General features: G+C 48.0%; 1 protein-coding gene across 1 annotated transcript in view; it reads right to left on the bottom strand.

The window, feature by feature from the left end:
• Window positions 1-258: 258 nt before the first annotated feature.
• The window catches only part of LOC144166543 (uncharacterized), a 37,097-nt gene continuing 20,329 nt past the window's right edge, over window positions 259-17,026 (bottom strand). The window contains exons 4-5 of the mRNA XM_077696042.1: window positions 3,495-3,638; window positions 259-526 (exon numbers count right to left, since the gene is read on the bottom strand). Of these exons, the coding sequence (XP_077552168.1) occupies window positions 314-526; window positions 3,495-3,638 (357 nt within the window). The 3' untranslated portion in view covers window positions 259-313. The remainder of the gene's footprint in view (window positions 527-3,494; window positions 3,639-17,026) is intronic.

Genomic DNA, 17,026 nt, shown 5'->3' with positions numbered 1-17,026 from the left:
TTCGTATTTTTGGTGCGGAGTATACGTGTGGTAATACGGTAATAAGCTTTTCCTGAAATGTTTCCCTGCAGTGCTATGGCCCATAGTTGAAGGTAAAAACTCCCGTGCTCACCAAAGCACGGTCGCGCGCTTTCCCGGCAGTTTAGCACTAAGGCCACGTAGGCCTCCAAAAACTTATCACCTCCTGCCGTAACAGCGTTTTGCAGGAAAGACAAAACGACAATTGAGCTCTTTTTTTTTCATTTCTTTTGTGCGTGATGTCTACCGTCTCTTCTATTACTCTAAAAATATCAAATCACAAGCCACAGCCACGTCATCGTATGCCAGAGCACTTGGTGAAGTTCTCGGCCGAGGTGTAGTTATCGTAGACGAAGCTGCCCAGTTTCTCGAGCAGGTAGAGCCGACTGTACCGAGGATCCAGCTTAATGTCCACGCAGCCTCTTCGGAGGCTATCGAAATCGGAGTCGATGTCGTACACCGCGATGGCGTAGTTGACGTCCAGCGCGTTCCGCTTCATGTCGCAGACCTGCAAAGGAAGTGCGGGCACATTGCTTTCGCGTCGGTGGACGTGGTACACGCTATGCTTGCGGAGAATGTCTAGATGTCTTTTACTGCTCGTTATTAGATAAAACATCGCTAATCTGCTTTTCCGACAGCTTGCCACTACCTCTAGACGGAACTGCTCGACTGACTGACATGTTCTCTTGGCACAATGAGACGAACGGACGGAGCGACACGTAAATTCATCATAGCCCAGACAAAACTGCTGAAACTAGAGAAATGAAATTTCGGTAGTACATGGCTTTGGGGTCGAGGGGAACTAAGGCTGGATTTCCGGAAATTCCACCCCCAAAGTGGCAAAAGTTAAAATAGTGTTGACTAATTGATTAGTGATTATTCTCTTGTGTCGATTGAAACATCAAAGGGTGTTTTGCGGCTATATGTGGCCCGTCAAAACTTCAACAGCGGTTTCAGCATTTCGCCGTAACCAACCCGTATGGTGAGAATCTGCATTTAGGTATAACTTTTGTGTTTTTATATATTCCTCAATTAATGTTCTACCGAATGATATACAGAATTTGTTGTAGCTGGTAAATGTTGCTCGCACAAATCCGCAAAAACAATTTTAAGTTCACGAGGATGGCTTGATGGGCTAGTTGGTGTAGCATCATAAAGGGATGAACAGCGCCAACAACAAGGTTAACCTTGTAAACTTATTTAACAAGGTTAACAAGGTGCTGTTAACAAGGTTAACAAGGGGTTAACCTTGTGTGTCGTCATCTTTGTGGGCTGTTAACCCCTTTACAATTTTGAGGATATCACAACAAGGTACTACTGAAAGCGCGGGGGGATTTAAAACTTTTGGGGTAAAACATGATAGTGAAATGTGCCTTCATAGGAGCAGTTGAATGTTTATTGTGCGTCATTATGAACTTGCACGTCGCTATTTATATTTCGTCGGTTTGGCACCGTTATACGCATCAACGTTAGACACTGGATTGCGCCGGAGCATTGCGTAAATCCAAATGACACCACAGGCACTCGCAAACCGTCCGTGCGAACGAAACAAAACGGGTTGTCAGCGTTGTTGTGGTGAACACACGGTCCGGTGCAGCGAAAGGAGCAGCGGAAAGTGTCAAGGGCGCGATATCCGCATGTCGGCTTCTCCACAGCTTACGCTGCACGTCTCCCGTGCACGTAGGCGCTGGCATCGAGGCGACAAGTGGCGGCACTCATTTGCGTCATGATGATCTACTCCGCTTCACCTCTCCTAGATGGCAGCACCATCTTAAGGGAAAGATATAAGGCGCGTTCGTCTTCTTATGCACGCGTCTATTTGCAGCCGGAATCGCGTTTCATACCTCCCGTTTCGGCAAAAGAGTTCGTGGCTCGAATCCCGGCGCAGCCGCGTGAATCGAAGTTTTTCAGGCGATGTCATTTCGGTGAAGGATATGACGACAGTTATATCTTGGTGTACCCCGGCATAAAACACTTTCATGTCAGAAAACACCCCTCACGGAATGTCCAGGCCTACCAAGTGATATCATGCTGGTCCTGGACGCTTGAAATTTTGAGCACACATTCCTATCATAATGTATATACGCAGAATGGCAGAGTGGCTGATCATCCACTTTCTTCAGTCGATAACTTTTCACATGCCCAGGACCGGGATATCTGGAGTGTGGTACTTGGCAGTTGCTGCACGCGAATTCCTGAGTCAGGCGCTGATCGCTCAAGTGGTGTTCTGAACACTTTGCATAGGTACATCGACCACGGCAGGAGTTGTTTGCGTTCTCGAAACGCTTTCATTTGAAGAAACGGCGCTGGGTTAGGATATAAGCTATAAGCTCTGACAGAACAACGGATAAAGATTGTAGAGGTCGGAAATACACCAGTTGCGGAACTCTCCATGGGCCCCACGTAACGAAAACCCGGCCGCGGGTGGCACTCCCGCGCTGGTGGCAAACAGAGGCAGGCATGGAGATGGATGGATGGAAAACGTTTATTAGAGGGTGGAAAAACGAAAGGGGAATATAAAAGAGGAGCAACAAAAGAATAAGAAAAAATTAGCTGTGGCTTAGCTCGGCTATGCCAGGATATACGTAGCGTGAGCTAAGGTTCAGCAATCCAATCCAATCCAATCCAATCCAGTCCATTCCGGTCCAGTCCAGTTCAGTCTAGTCCCTGCTCTTCACGCATGCGCAGCACAGCTCTCCAGGAGCCACGCAAAAGCGCCTATCAAGCAGCTCCGGCGCAGTGTCAGACTTTGCTACTGCGCAACGGAGGCGCACAGCTGCGCACGCGCCGGCGCCAGTGCGTCTGCCGCGGCTATGACGTCACTAATCTGAAATTTGAAGAAAGAAAAGAAAACGAAAGAGAAGAAAAGAAAAGGAAAGAAAAGAAAGAACGTATACCTTGGTGCAGCCTCTTTCAGGAACCGTTCATTTGTGGAGCGGGGTATTGGGTTTTCTTCGTGGCGTACGTATAAAAAGCAGGGAACGGGTAGAGTCCTTCGGGGCTACCCTGGTACCTAATAAGGTCGCGGTGCTCTTTGCCTTGTCGACACACCAGGACGGGGCTGCACTAGGCACCGACGGCCCCCGTCTGCGCATTCTCTCTCTGCCTTTCAGCTATGCCACAGCAGGTTACAACGTGAGTGGGGCAGCTCGGAGTCCGCGGTGCCGCCAAGCAGCCAACATGAATACTCAAGGTGCTTTGCACGCAGCTTTTCGATTGGTCTTCTCCGGCTTTGGATTGCTATCTCAGTTCGCCTATATTTGACATGCGGCTTACGCGCAATGTGACACTGCACTGCCAACCACATTCAGTTCCCCATCCCAAACTTGAGCTGTACAACTCAACTGAAACGGTAAGGTGCTGCTTTAAGTGCGTAGTCATAAAACGATCGATGGATTGATTGATTTACTAATTGACTTATTCTATTGGCACTCCGCACTCCAGGCGTTACGAAAGGGTAGTGTGTGGACACGAACCTTGAAGCGCAGTTCCTTAGTGGTGTCGAACGTCATGGTGCGCTGTGCGTTCTGGTCGTAGGCGAGCGATGAAAAAACAGCATCGTCGTACTTGTAGTTGTTCTTCAGGTTGGTTTTACCAAGGAAAGTAGAGCGGTCGCAGGCCTGAAGAGAACAAAACAAGCGCGTAAGTTTTCTGTTTCGGTCATGCTGCACAAATGTGCAGCATATTGTGAATATCTGGGTGCCCACTCGAAAATAAAAGGTAGGACAGGGACACCCGGTGCAGTATGGAACAGCACGCAGTTTTTTTCCGGCAAAACACGTTGCGAACCTGCACACCTCAGTTCATCTCCGTAGTATACAATCGGTTGTACCCAGAACTATGGAGTGTGATACATCGATAACTCAACGTCATTAAAAGGGTTTTTTTCGCGCCAACCGCTCCCCCGTTCACGCACACCACGGTCGCAATCTGTGGTTCCTTGTTTTACAAGCACACGAATGGCGCTTGCGTGCCTATTTAAAAACAAATAAAGCAGTTTTCGCCTATGGGAAACCAGAGGGCATCTTGGCGTCCTTGACCACCGTTGTAGTGTGGCGTTATATCGGGAATCCGCAATTTAACACGCGATTCCGGTTCGCGGCAGCTTCGTGGGGCGTCGCGTGTTTTGTTTGGTACCAATGCGTTCCAGTGAAAGAAGCGGATGCAAGATGCTAGATTCAAGTGGAGGAGTAGAAATGGGTAAATAGAAGATATGAAAGATAGGTGTGTGGGAAAGGGAGAGCTAGGTAGCCAGTGAAAATTTTAACTGAACAAGAAGAGCGTGTGCCGCAGCGTCGGGAGATGAGATGAAACAAGGGAGTTTCTGGTGGAGGAGCGCATTCAAAAAGGGGCTTCTTGGCGATGGCGCCTGGGAGCCTTCACCGGAATCGTCCTCAACTAAATTACTCGCGCCAGATAACTCTCAGCTGCAAAAGTGCCACTTCGTCGCAATTAAGATTCGCCTGTGTACACGCCTCGTCATGTGAATATATGGTATTAAGGTTTCTCAGGGGTTCCTCGGTTATGTTCAGCAAAATGTGGGCACGTCCATGGACGTCAGAATAGTGGGGGCAGGGGGAGCGATGGCTAGCCCTCTTTTACAGATGGAACAGCACGGCTTCCCAGTTAAGGGACACGTGAAGACTGCTGCTGAGCCAATGACGGTCCACGAAAATATTTAGTTTAAATCTCGGTGGCGCCGCTCACTAATTAAACAAAATTTTTCGTTTTTGTGAATCACGCTCATACCGAAGCCCGGGAAGCCAGTCACCCTAGAAAATCTTCGTCCAATATCTTTAACATCTTGTGTAGGCAAGTTATACGAACACCTAGCAGCGTACCTCGAAAAAAACAGCTTACTTCCTCATACCATGTTTGGCTTCCGCGCACACCTATCCTCGCAAGACGTCCTGTTACAGCTAAAAGACGAAGTCCTTACACCGCTGAGCTCACAAACAAAACGCGCTATCCTAGCTCTGGACATTAAAGGCGCCTTTGACAATGTATCACATCAGGCTATACTCGAAGGACTCCAATTAACTAACTGCGGCACACGTACATACAATTACATACAAAATGTTCTTACCGATCGCACCGCCAACCTTAACCTCGGCCCCATCCGATCAGTCTGCTGTCGTGCCCGACCGCGTGGTACACCCCAGGGGTCAGTCATTTCCCCACTCCTCTTTAATCTTGCCCTGCTACAACTTCCGCCACTTCTACAACAAATTCCACACATACAACACGCACTTTATGCAGACGATCTGACTATTGGGACCACAGGGGGTTCGATTGGGGAACAGCAAGACGCCCTCCAAGAAGCCATTAACACGACCGACAACTACCTTACAGCCCGCGGCCTCAACTGTGCACCAGAAAAATCTGCCCTTCTCGTCCTCCAAAAACGCACGCAAGGCCGTAAACGACAGCCCCTCCCAGACCCACAATTGAGCCTACATGGCGCTCCAATCCTAACCACCCCTACAATTCGTGTTCTGGGACTTACTATCCAATCAGACGGCGCAGGCATTTCTACTATTCATAAATTACAAGGAACACTATTGCAAATCACGCACCTCATCAAACGCATTGCTAATCGTCGACAAGGACTGAAAGAAAATGAACTCGTGCGCCTAATTCAAGCCATCCTAATTAGCCGCATCACATACGGAACTCCATATTTGGCTCTCAAAAATAGTGAAATACAAAAACTCGATATAATCATCCGGCAAGCCTATAAATTAGCACTAGGGCTACCACCGACAACTTCCACTGCCAAATTACTACAGATGGGACTTCATAACACCTGGGACGAACTTCGAGAGGCACATCATGTCAACCAGATCGAACGGCTCAAGCTTTCACACACTGGCTGTCACCTCCTCCGTCGCCTCGGCTACCCACTACCTGCCACCCATCACCCCCGCCAACGCATCCCTCTCGAAATACGCGATTGCATCTCCGTCGCCCCAATACCCAAGAATATGCACCCCCTTCATAACCAGGGTCACCGACAAGCCCGGATTCGAATGCTTCGCAAGATGCTTCAAGTCAAGCCACGAGAAACCCGCTACGTTGACGCCGCCAAATATGCCGATAAACCAGCCTTCGCAATTTCAACAGTAGACCACTGAGGAATTGAATTGGCTTCCGCAACAGTAATTGGCAACGACTCCACAACTGCAGAAGAAATCGCAATAGCCCTCGCAGCCACTACATCTCAAGACATTATCACCATCGTCACAGATTCGCAAGCTGCCTGTCGCCATTACGCCGCCGGTCACATAGCTCCCTTAGCCCTCCGCATTCTACAGTCCATCCCTAACCCTCCTTACCTCTACATTCTCTGGACCCCGGGACATGAGTCTCTGGAGGGGAATGAGGCGGCTCATGCTGCCGCCCGCGCGCATATCTACCGGGCGTTCCCCTCCAACACTCCAGCATCACCGTCGGAAGTCCACCATTCTGTGCCTCAAAAATTCAACGACATCCTCGAACATTACCGCCTCGAACGCCGCATCTTTCCCCCACCCCACGACAAGTTGACTAAGGAAGAAGCCACCACGTACCGCCGCCTTCAAACCAACACCTACCCGCACGGCACCCTCCTCCACGCCATGCATCCCACCTCCTACTCCGCCACCTGCAAGTACTGTCCCCAACCCTGCACACTGTATCATATGATTTGGGCGTGCTCCCACACACCATCCCTCCCCCCTTCTCCCTCCCCCAACCATGAGCAGTGGGAAGGCATGCTAGCCAGCCCGGACCCCGGCGATCAACTTCGGCTGGTTGAAAGGGCCTGCCTGGCAGCGACCGCCCAGGGACTTCTGGACTGAGAAGACCCCCATTGCCACTACTACAAAGACTAATATTGAAATAAAGTTTATTCCTCCTCCTCCTCCTTGTGAATGACCCCCAATCGCAAAAAACAGTGAGTTTGATGTTACCCGTTTTCAGCAGATATATAGTATAAAGGCCTTCGTATGAAGCCTTTGACAAGATAATGTCCCAAATATTAGATGCCTGCGGTGTCAATCAAAGAAAGAACGGTGTATTGGCTTTGCCCTTTCAATCCAGATGATAATATCATGATAATAGCCACCTTCATCTGACAGTATGACCAATACTACTTTAAGGTTAGAGTCTAGGTTTCTTAGGAAAACCGTTTAGAAAACTTCTGTGTCCTAAGCGGTTTCCACCAACCGCATAATCACTCACGCTCTGACAAGTTGTCAGCAGTAATACAACGGTGCGGTTATGAACGAGGAAATATGCATGCGGCCGTGTCACACCACTGGAATTCTGTAGAATACTGCCACACCAAACCATCAGAAATATTCGGTAGAAAAGTGAACTAAATCATCCGTTGTGCATACACGTTCTTTAATATTGTAGCACACGTGGTTCTTTCGAATACACCAAATGTTAAACCGCAAGCTTACATAATCACAACACTGGCCTCACAAGCCCACTTTTAACGCATAGCATAACTACTTTTAACTGCTATGTGTATTTAACTCGTTCGCTTTGTCAATACCCATCGTGTAAGCTTACATTTGGTAGCAAAAACGTGCATCTCGCCGTGAAGTCACAAACAAGCTTTTTAAAGGTAAGCTTGCTATACCTCACTCATTGGCGTCGTTCGTTGCAGAAAACGCACTGGAGGAAAGCCAACTTTGTAAAATGGGTTTCACAAAACTACTACTACTATTACGGTGATGATGATGATGATTAGCGAAGACACAGCAAGAGCCTCATAAAGAAACGCTTCTTGTGTCATGAAGCCGACGTCTGTTCGACTGCACCATCCCGACACGGTCGAAGCAGCCTGGTCTTTGGTCTTTCACTGTAACTCAGGTAGCATGGGCGAAAGCTTCGTGTTTAACCATCTTTCTATTAAGAAAGGGGCTTTGCTTCTTTTACTGTGCTCTCCAGCACCTGTGATGCTGAATGAATATTTGATTGTATTTGATTTGGTTCTATGTTGGTGGGTTGATTGAGATTACGTATGTATACTAATCATTGTAGCGCCACTTTAAGGACCGTCAAAACGTAATAAAGAAATAAATGATGGCGATAATATTTCAGTAGCAACAACAATAATAACGTTGACACGGTATTGATTGATGAAATTGGTGTACAGTGTTGTGATCCAGGAACAGCCAAGCGAACAGACCGGGCTTCAAACACGCCCCGGGACGCGGCCGGCACAGTCACCACGTCAACCTCCTCTTCTACCAAAACCACAACGGGATGGGCCAATTCCTTTTCGTTAGAAACCCGGAAGACATCCCTCGCAGAAACTGCGCTGTAACACGTCCCCGGGGCGAGACGAAGCTCACGAAGTTAGTTGAAGTTGTCGGGGTTGGCAAGGCTTCAGGCGGGCGACGTGAACAATTTGAGGCTTGCGGTATCGATGGTCTTGTAACATCACTTTAGCTATTTTATAACTCAAGTAGCAAGGCGGCGCGCCTCTTCAGCACGACAGAGAGTCTGCGCCACAGAAACATCTTCATGGTGAGAAAAGGGCAGGATAGTGTCGAGGAAACTGCTTGGCAGTTCCATGTAGAGAAAAAGATAGGTGCGTATCCCGTGACCTCGTGCTTAGCAGTATTGTAAGCGTATGTAATGAAAGGTAACACATCGTCCCAGTTTTTGTGATCCGAGGATACGTAAATCGCCAACATGTGTGTCAGTGTACGATTTGTTCGCTCAGTCAGGCCATTGCTTTGCCGATGATATGGCGTGCTGTGTCGGTACTGTGATCCACAGAAACGAAGGAGCTCTTCGATGACATCCGCAGTGAATTGTCGCCTGAGATCACTTTTAACCACACGGGGTGCACCATGGCGCAGTATGATGAGGTGCAGGATAAAGTGTGCGAAGTCGGAAGCTGTAGCAGATGGCAGAGCAGTCGTTTCCACATATCTTGTCATGTAATCGACACACACAATTATCCACCGATTTCCGGCTACCGACTTGGGAAACGGGCCAAGCTAGTCCACTCCTACTTTTTCAAAAGGTGACGTAGGTGGACGCACCGGGTGCAAAGGCACTGAAGAAGGAACTCTGGGATGCTTGTAGCACTGGCACACCTGGCATCCGACGACGTACTGCTTCGTCGACTTCCGGAGCCGAGGCCAGTAGAAACGTTGACGGAGTCGGTAAAGTGTACGGGCTACGCGAAGATGTCCTGAGGTGACGTCGTGGTGCATAGAATGCAGGAAGATATGGCGGAGGCTGTAGGGAACGACAAGCAGAAAACGAGCACCATCGGAGGAATAATTCCGTCTCCAGGACAAACCATCTTGGACGAGGAACGATAATTCGATGATTCAGACGCCTGTGCGGGGACAAAATTAGCAGTGGCTTAGCTCGGCTATACCAGGATATACGTAGCGGGAGCTAAGTTTCAGCTGGTTATTCTTAGGTTTCCTGGGTTTCTTGGATTAGCTGAGTATCATGCTGACTGCTGCTAAAACGATTTCCTATCCAATCCAATTGAATCTAATCCAGTCCAGTCCAGTCCAGTCCAGTTCAGTCCCTGCTCCTTGCACATGCGCACCACGGCTCTCCAGGAGCCACGCGAAACGGCTATCAAGCGACTCCGGCGCAGCGTGCGACTTGGCTACTGTGCAACGGAGGTGCACAGCTAGGCACGCGCCGGCACCAGTGCGTCTGCCGCGGCTATGACGTTATTCCACTGGAATGCGCAGACCGGCGAATGTGCAGACCCAAATCTCTACACAGCCGTACACTAATTGGATTGGATTTAAATCTAACATAATCCAATTTAATCCAATCCAACCCAAGCCAATTCAATTAATTTAATCCAATCCGATACAAACCAATCCAATGCTCCTCGCGCGTGCGCAGAAAGGCCCTTCAAGGTCCAGGCGAAACTGCTCAACCTCGGCCAGTGTAGCTTACGCTACAAAATGGCTGCAAGCTGCAATCTTTTTGTTGCTCTTCCTGAAACACGAGCGCATCGAGGAGCGTGGTCGAAACGGAAGCTAATGAATGGACATGGTCTTGTTCGTCAGATGGCTGCGCTTGATAAAGGGACACTGAAGGGAATTTGTCAAGCTCCTGTTTTTGCTTGCGCTGCGTAGACTGGCTCAAATTAGCACACTTTTCATCGTTTATTCGGTTGACAAATCGGTAATTATTTTACAAAGTGCGAAAGAAGAAAAACTACCATGCGCGGTTTGCGGCGGCCGCACCAACTAAAGCTGTGACGTTAGGAGGAGCGGACACCGTGATTGGACGGATGCCCAAGGTGAGCAACCAAACAAGTTTCGGTTTCGGTTCTGTAAAACACAACCGTTGGCGTTGTTGGATGGGCATTCTCAATAACTCAGTAATCCTCGTACCGCGCTTCTGCCATGTTGTCAGCTGTAAAAATGCATAAGATAAGCCTCCCAGGACGGATCCGAATCGTAGCATTCACTAGCCGAAACCTACGCAGTGCATGAACGCCCTCCGCGTACCCGCAGACGCCCAAATGTCATGCGCTTTTCCCCCATATTTGGAGCTTGCCTCCCTCATGCCTGTGTCGTAAAAAGCGTGTTCACACCAGGCCAAGGGTCTGTTCATTCTGGCCTCTGCCCACTGCCTCAAGCAGTCGGTGCTTATGGCAACAGCACGCCAACGAGAACTCGCTAGCGCGCCAGTGCCAGCCTGCGCGCGTTTTGTGAACTAGTTCGTGGAGCCATGAACGTTGCGGCCCAAAAAACGGTGAACTCAATATAGAAAACATCGGCGGAAAACGAAAAAGTTAACTTAAAAGAAAAAACCACGTACCCGCGGGGATTCGAACTCATGACTTGCAAAATACTTGCGGTGGCATACTTAGCAACCCAGACCGCTCGGCCACGGAGCGGGCTCCGCTGGCAATGGTAATATAGGGTATATATTGTGCAACCAGTTTACACTTTTATTTAGTTTTGGCATTTCAAGCAGCTTAGGTGACTATTTGTTGTATTGCGCTCGTGCAGTAAGCGTCGCCCGAGTTTCCACAATAGCGCACGTTTAGCAATTGCATTTCGTAGACGGAAAAGCGTTCGCAGATGCGTAGTCGTGCTGCTGACCACTGTGCTTGTTCGCCCAGCGCAAAAAAGTGCTTCCCGCACCCTAGTTTTACGCTGTACGGTAAAAAATATCAGTTGATTTTATTTCCTTAGTACCTATATTGACTTCGCTGACTCTTCTCCCGCCTTAAAGAGGCCTTATATTTTCCTACTGGCATACAAGTCAGCGAAGCGTCGCATGTGCGCTTGTGCAGCGCTTGTGTGAAGCGACCTTGACTTGGAGCTAGATACAGTGTACAAACTAACCAAGTAAAGAAAGGCAAATTCTACCATTCACAAACGTGTCCTGGCTTCGTTTCAACTGAGCGAACGAATTGCGACGACCCGTCGGCGGCCGGCGGACGAAACGCTGGGCCGACTGACTCTGTCTGAAGGCCGGGGAGCCGTGCAGTAGCGCAGCCAATTGCCAGCTTATCCCCTCCTGACGTCAAACGAAAACGCCGCAGAAAATGGGCGAGCGTAAAGAGAGGAGGACAGCATTTTCGAATTAATTTTTCTACTAAATAAAATCGCGTAAACGCGCCCAGGGTGGTCGAAACATGGCCTGGGGACTCCGGACTACAATTTGCGCAAGTAATCCCGCAATGTTTACATATCACTTCAGTGTCCCTTTAAGGCAGGCGCGACAAACAGTCAGCGTCGGTGTGGCGGTGCCCGCTGTTGTAGACAACAGTGAAATAGAATTGCTGAAGCCGTAAATACCAGCGAGATAGTCGACCAGAATGATCGCGTAGTCCGGCAAGGGAGTGACGGTCTGTTATTATTGCAAAATGACGACCATAAGTGTAGAGGCGGAACTTTTGACTGGCCAGAGTCATCGCAAGGCATTCTATCTCAGTCACAGTGTAGTTACGCTCTGCTTTCGTGAGGGTACACACTAAACTTTTTTACACCCTTCTTGGTTGAAAATGGTGTAAAAATCTTGTCCCATGGCTAACATCCTTAAAAGGTATTTAAGGCAAAAAAAGGTGTACGGATGAAAAAAGGGTGTTGAGCTTAACACCCTGAAAAAAGGGTGTAGAGGATGCTCAATAGCCTAGAAGAAGGGTGTTGAGCTTGGTGATGGCATGCGCAGTGGCAATGTGAATCGGCGGAGCGTGTGCAGCATTTAACACAATCAATACGTGCAAGTTACAGCTGGAGCACAAATGAATTGAGCAAGAAAACCAACGGGATGCAAGCGGTACAGGGAGTGCATACTTACTTAGTACTACGTGTGCTGTTATTGCTTTTATATTCAGCAGAGGAAAGCCCTCTGATAGAGTCGGTGGGCTTGGCGCAAAAAACAGATATTTTAGCGCTAATTTTGGAATTAGGCGTTTTAATGTAAGCATACATAAATCAGCATGCGGATTCGAAGAACGTTTTAATCGCGAGGTAGTTATGCTCAATCAGTAACAGAATTTTATTAAATTCCAAACAAATATTCTCCGCCATCTCTACATCCTTCAAAAAGGGTGTTCAATATTTCAACACCCTTTTTCCCAAAAGGGTGTAAAGCTACAAATTAGGGTGTTGGAAACTAAGTGAATGTTGTAAAGAAACAAGCGTGTAAGAAAAAGGGTGTAAGAAAAGACCGCCAACTGAGAAAAAAGGTGAAGGGGCTTCCAACTTTGGAGGCATTTTGTACATGTTTACGTGGGTGGACTGAACATTTTCTACAAGCGGGGGGTGTTTTCTACCTCACGATGTTTAAAGCAATATGAATTGGCATAATTTATTACCAGTGAAGCTCTTGAAGCTTGAGCTAGTTTCGGTGGCGTTAGAAAAAAATACAAACAAAAAGAACTGCGGCACCTGTAAAGGGTGCACCACCGCAGATAGGGTATTATAACAATCAAGTCGGCTTTCGAGCTTGTTAGTGTGATCGAAAGGGGCGTATGCGTATGCGCAACTCTTACTATACCATTTCAAAAGGTACTGGTCTTTTTTGGATTCTAAAAGGCAAAAAATTGGCGCAGCTTGCAATACTGGTGCGAGGCTGGAGAAACAGCATAGCTGGGGGCCGACCTAGCTTGTTTCCCCCTTGGATCCCCTGGCAGCGAGGGGGGGGGGGCACACTGGAACAGCTTGTAAAATCCGGTTAAACTTGGCCTCACACCTCAGCGGTCATCCTAACTTAGCAAGAACGTTGCGAAGCTTAGCAAACATAACAAAACTCAGCAACACCGGAAGAAACTAGGTCGACCCCTAGCTCCGCTGTTTTCTTTTTTGCAAGTAAACACCTATTTCACACAGTTTCAACAACCTACGGAAAGCCAAGCTTATTGCAGTCGGTAAACGCCCTTTTCGCCACACGGCTATAGTATTTTGAATTTTGAAGGTTCAAGTTGGTGTTTCATGTGCCAAAGCATAACTTGTGGCGTGAGGTGCACCGCATATGGAAACGAGGGATCATTGCAGAGGAGCAATTATTTTTTTCACGTTTGAAAATTTCTTGCGAGTAGAGGAGTATATGAGGAAATGTCTTCTTCTTTACAGTGCTATTATGCATACAAGCATGGCCTTACTTAATGAAACGTTGAACACCTTTGCCACACCCTTTTAACGCCCTAAGAAAAACAAAGGGTGTTGAAGCTGATCAACACCATTTTTTACACAGAACGGGTGTAGAGTTAGGAAAAGGGTGTTGAGATTCAAGAAAAAGGGTGTAAAGGCCTCCCAGAACCCTTTTTTACTTATGCTACACCCTTTTAGGCAGAAAAGGGTGCAAAAAAGTTTAGTGTGTACGACTTCCGTGGGCGACAGCGCTTTGGCACATGGGGTACGATGAGCACAGCCCCAACACCGATGGCGCTGGCGTCTGAGTGGATCTCAATGAGGGCCGTGGGGGCGAAGTGGCGCCACACAGGACCGGATGTCAACAAATGTTTCAACTCAGCGTCACATTGTCACATGAGTCACATTCCGGAGTCAATCGAAATGATGCGTCTTTACGAAGAAGAGTTGTGAGAGGACAGGCGGTATTGGCGAAGTCTTTGATGAACCAACGAAAGCAGGAGCACAGTCTAAGAAGGCTCCGCAGGTCCTTAAGTGCTCGGGGATTTTGACTATCATGAACCGCAGCGATGTTTTGTGGATCGGGCCTGATTCCATCGCGATCAACAAGGAAGCCAAGCACAAGTGCCTGGCGCTCTCTAAAATGGGATTTCTTCGAGTTCAGGACCAGGCCAGCCTGTGCGATGCGCTGGAGAACGACATTAAGCCGCTGGTTGTGCTCGTCGAACGTCCTGCGAAAATATGACGTTATCTAAATGACACATGCAGATTTCTCACTTCACGCAACGCAGGACAAAGTCCATGAATCTTTCGAATGTTGATGATAATGCTGATAATGATGGTAATAATACTGATGATGATGATGGTGATGGTGATGATGATGATGTAGAATATATAATATTTTAGCTCCTTCACAGGAAAAATAGTTCCAACGCCACTGGGCACGTCCATACTGCGTGTTGGGGATCTGATTTGGCATATGAGCCACAGTAGAGGCATCGTGACATGTGCGTTCGGGTATTTTTCCCATTTCGGTGTAATGTGCGGAATAGTAGGCTGCATTTGAGCAAAATTTGTTGTTGAAAACTTTTTCGTATCTTTTGCAGGAGACGATGTTGGCAAGATAAACAGGGGGGCAAGCTGTGAATAATGCTGTTTCTTATTCTTTTTCATTCGAAGAACTGTGAGGGCTGGATGGGTAGGCGAGGAAGCCGAAAAGGAAACGAGCGAGGCGTAAAGTTTAAACACTCCTGTGTTTAAGCCCCATGGGTGGACTGGTTCACTGGGTCAAATTCACATGCCCTGGCATCCAGTGAATTGTGATGGGCACGTTGTGGCTGTGTAGGTCTAGTTAGAGAGTTGGCGAGTGTGTTCACTGAGTGGTCCCCGCAGTGCTTGAATTGTTTCAAACCAGTCCATCAGAATCTGTATGTTTATTGGTGGTGGGGTCGAAGCAAATATGAATGAGGGTTCCATTGATGGCACAGAGTTCGCTTTTTAGCGCCGTTGCACTGTCATATCGAAGGAAGACGACGGCCAAGTTTTATGTTTGAGGACACGTCCATGCTACGCCAATGCGCGACGTTTCCACGTTTTGATATTTCTAAGTTTCATAAAGATACGTTCGCATTGTCTTTATGGCGTATGCCATGGGAATTCCCGTGGTGAAATTGCTGGTCATGTTTTCATATTTTAATACATTGCCAAGAGTGGTGAAGTAGTGGCAAGGTCTGTGACTGGAATAGGCTTCTGCTCATCTTATGCGTTAAAATCTCTTGTCGTGCTAGCCCGCTGTTGATGTATGCCTGTTTTCGTGTTTCATTTATGTTGATTTCTATGGGAGGGAGTGCAACGGTTTCTAGAGATATTCGTTTTCGCTGTTTTGGGAGGCCTGTTATTGGACGCAATGTCGTCCTGTGGAGCACCTGGAGATGTTTGGCGTTTGTTTTGTTGAGGCTCAAGTCTTCCCGCTCTCAGTTCTATTCCCTTCACCCTCTGCTATTGTCATTCCTCAGCTTGCACCTCCCTAATCCTCCGGCATCTTCTCCTCCTTTGATCCTCCACTCCCGTAGTGTCTGCACCCTCCACCAGTGCCGTTTACCACGGCCCAGGCCCCTGCCTCTTGCCCTCCACACCATCTTCGCTTCATATCGTCCCTGCGTGTAATCCTACTCGCATATCGCCACCTGTCAACGGCCCCACCACTTCCTCTACACTTGCTTCACCATCTCCTCTCTTCGCTCTTCCCTTCTGTCGATGTTTCTCCTCTCCTTCCCCGTCTCTATCTCGCTACGTGCAACCTTCTCTTCTCACTGAGTCGACGAATCCTGTGACCGTCCCCAATTATCCCGGCTTTCTTATCTCGTTCATATTTTTAACTCCAAGGGCTACGTTTCGTCTCCACTCCATTCCCTTCATTTATTGATTTATCGATTCTTCAAAGGTCCCATTGGGGCATTACATGAGAGGTTGACATGACACGGCACTTGAAAGAAGGGTAACAACATAGTAACGGTGACAGACGGTGTACAGTTATTATGGCGGCACTTCTATATGAGGGGTGGGTATGATACAGTACTACAAAGGAGAGTTACAACAACGTATTGACAGCAACAGAATGGGTACACTAATTATGGGGGCACTGCTTCAATGGCGTGTTTGAAACGAATTCGTCAATGATTAGTCAATTATTCTTCTTAGCCCTTGCCGTTCCCTTCGCGCAACACTGTTTTACTTCTCCCCGACACTCTCTTCTGCTACGCTTTTCATCTATCTTCTCCGCTGCTTGTCTCTTCACTCTATATATCCCACGCGGTCTCCTTGCGCGCTTTCCGCTCTACTGTAATACATTTAAAGCTGCCCCTTTCACCTCCCCCCTTCTTACCCTGCACATCGTCCAGATTCATTCCCTACCGAGTCCTCGCCGTTTATTGCCCTGCCCGTTCACACTCTATCTCCTCTCCGATGATGATGATGATGATTGATATTGGTATCCCCTTTGCAGCGGGGGGATGACATGTCATCTTACAAAAAATCTAATATCCCTGTTTTATACTCTTCGTTTAATACTAGCGCTGTTCTTAGGGCAGGAAACTTATTAGGCAAAAAATAGTTCAAAAGGACGTAGAATGGGGCTAGTTGGAGGATCTTGATGATCAATTGCACTACGTATACGTTGCGCCTCGTCCCTGTTTTGTTAGTGTCCTTTCGTCTGTATACGTAGCGCAATTGAACATGAACAACACAAAATGCGTAATTTTTTCTGTTACAAGTGGTAGCTGTTCTAGGCAATATCCCCCTCTCTGCTTTCCGCCCACCAGAATTATAATCTTCATGTCGTCGTCTCGACAGCCTCTAGGTTAATTCCCTCTGTGCTACCCTTAAATGCTAAGGCTTCTGGAAGCCGAATATTTCCC

The sequence above is a fragment of the Haemaphysalis longicornis genome, unplaced genomic scaffold (genome assembly GCF_048455015.1).
Source record: "Haemaphysalis longicornis isolate Haplotype H1 unplaced genomic scaffold, Haemaphysalis longicornis Haplotype H1 scaffold_18, whole genome shotgun sequence".
Taxonomy (NCBI): Eukaryota; Metazoa; Arthropoda; class Arachnida; order Ixodida; family Ixodidae; genus Haemaphysalis; species Haemaphysalis longicornis.
Note: the sequence above shows the minus strand (reverse complement) of the source record. Positions and strands in the feature narration are given on the sequence as shown.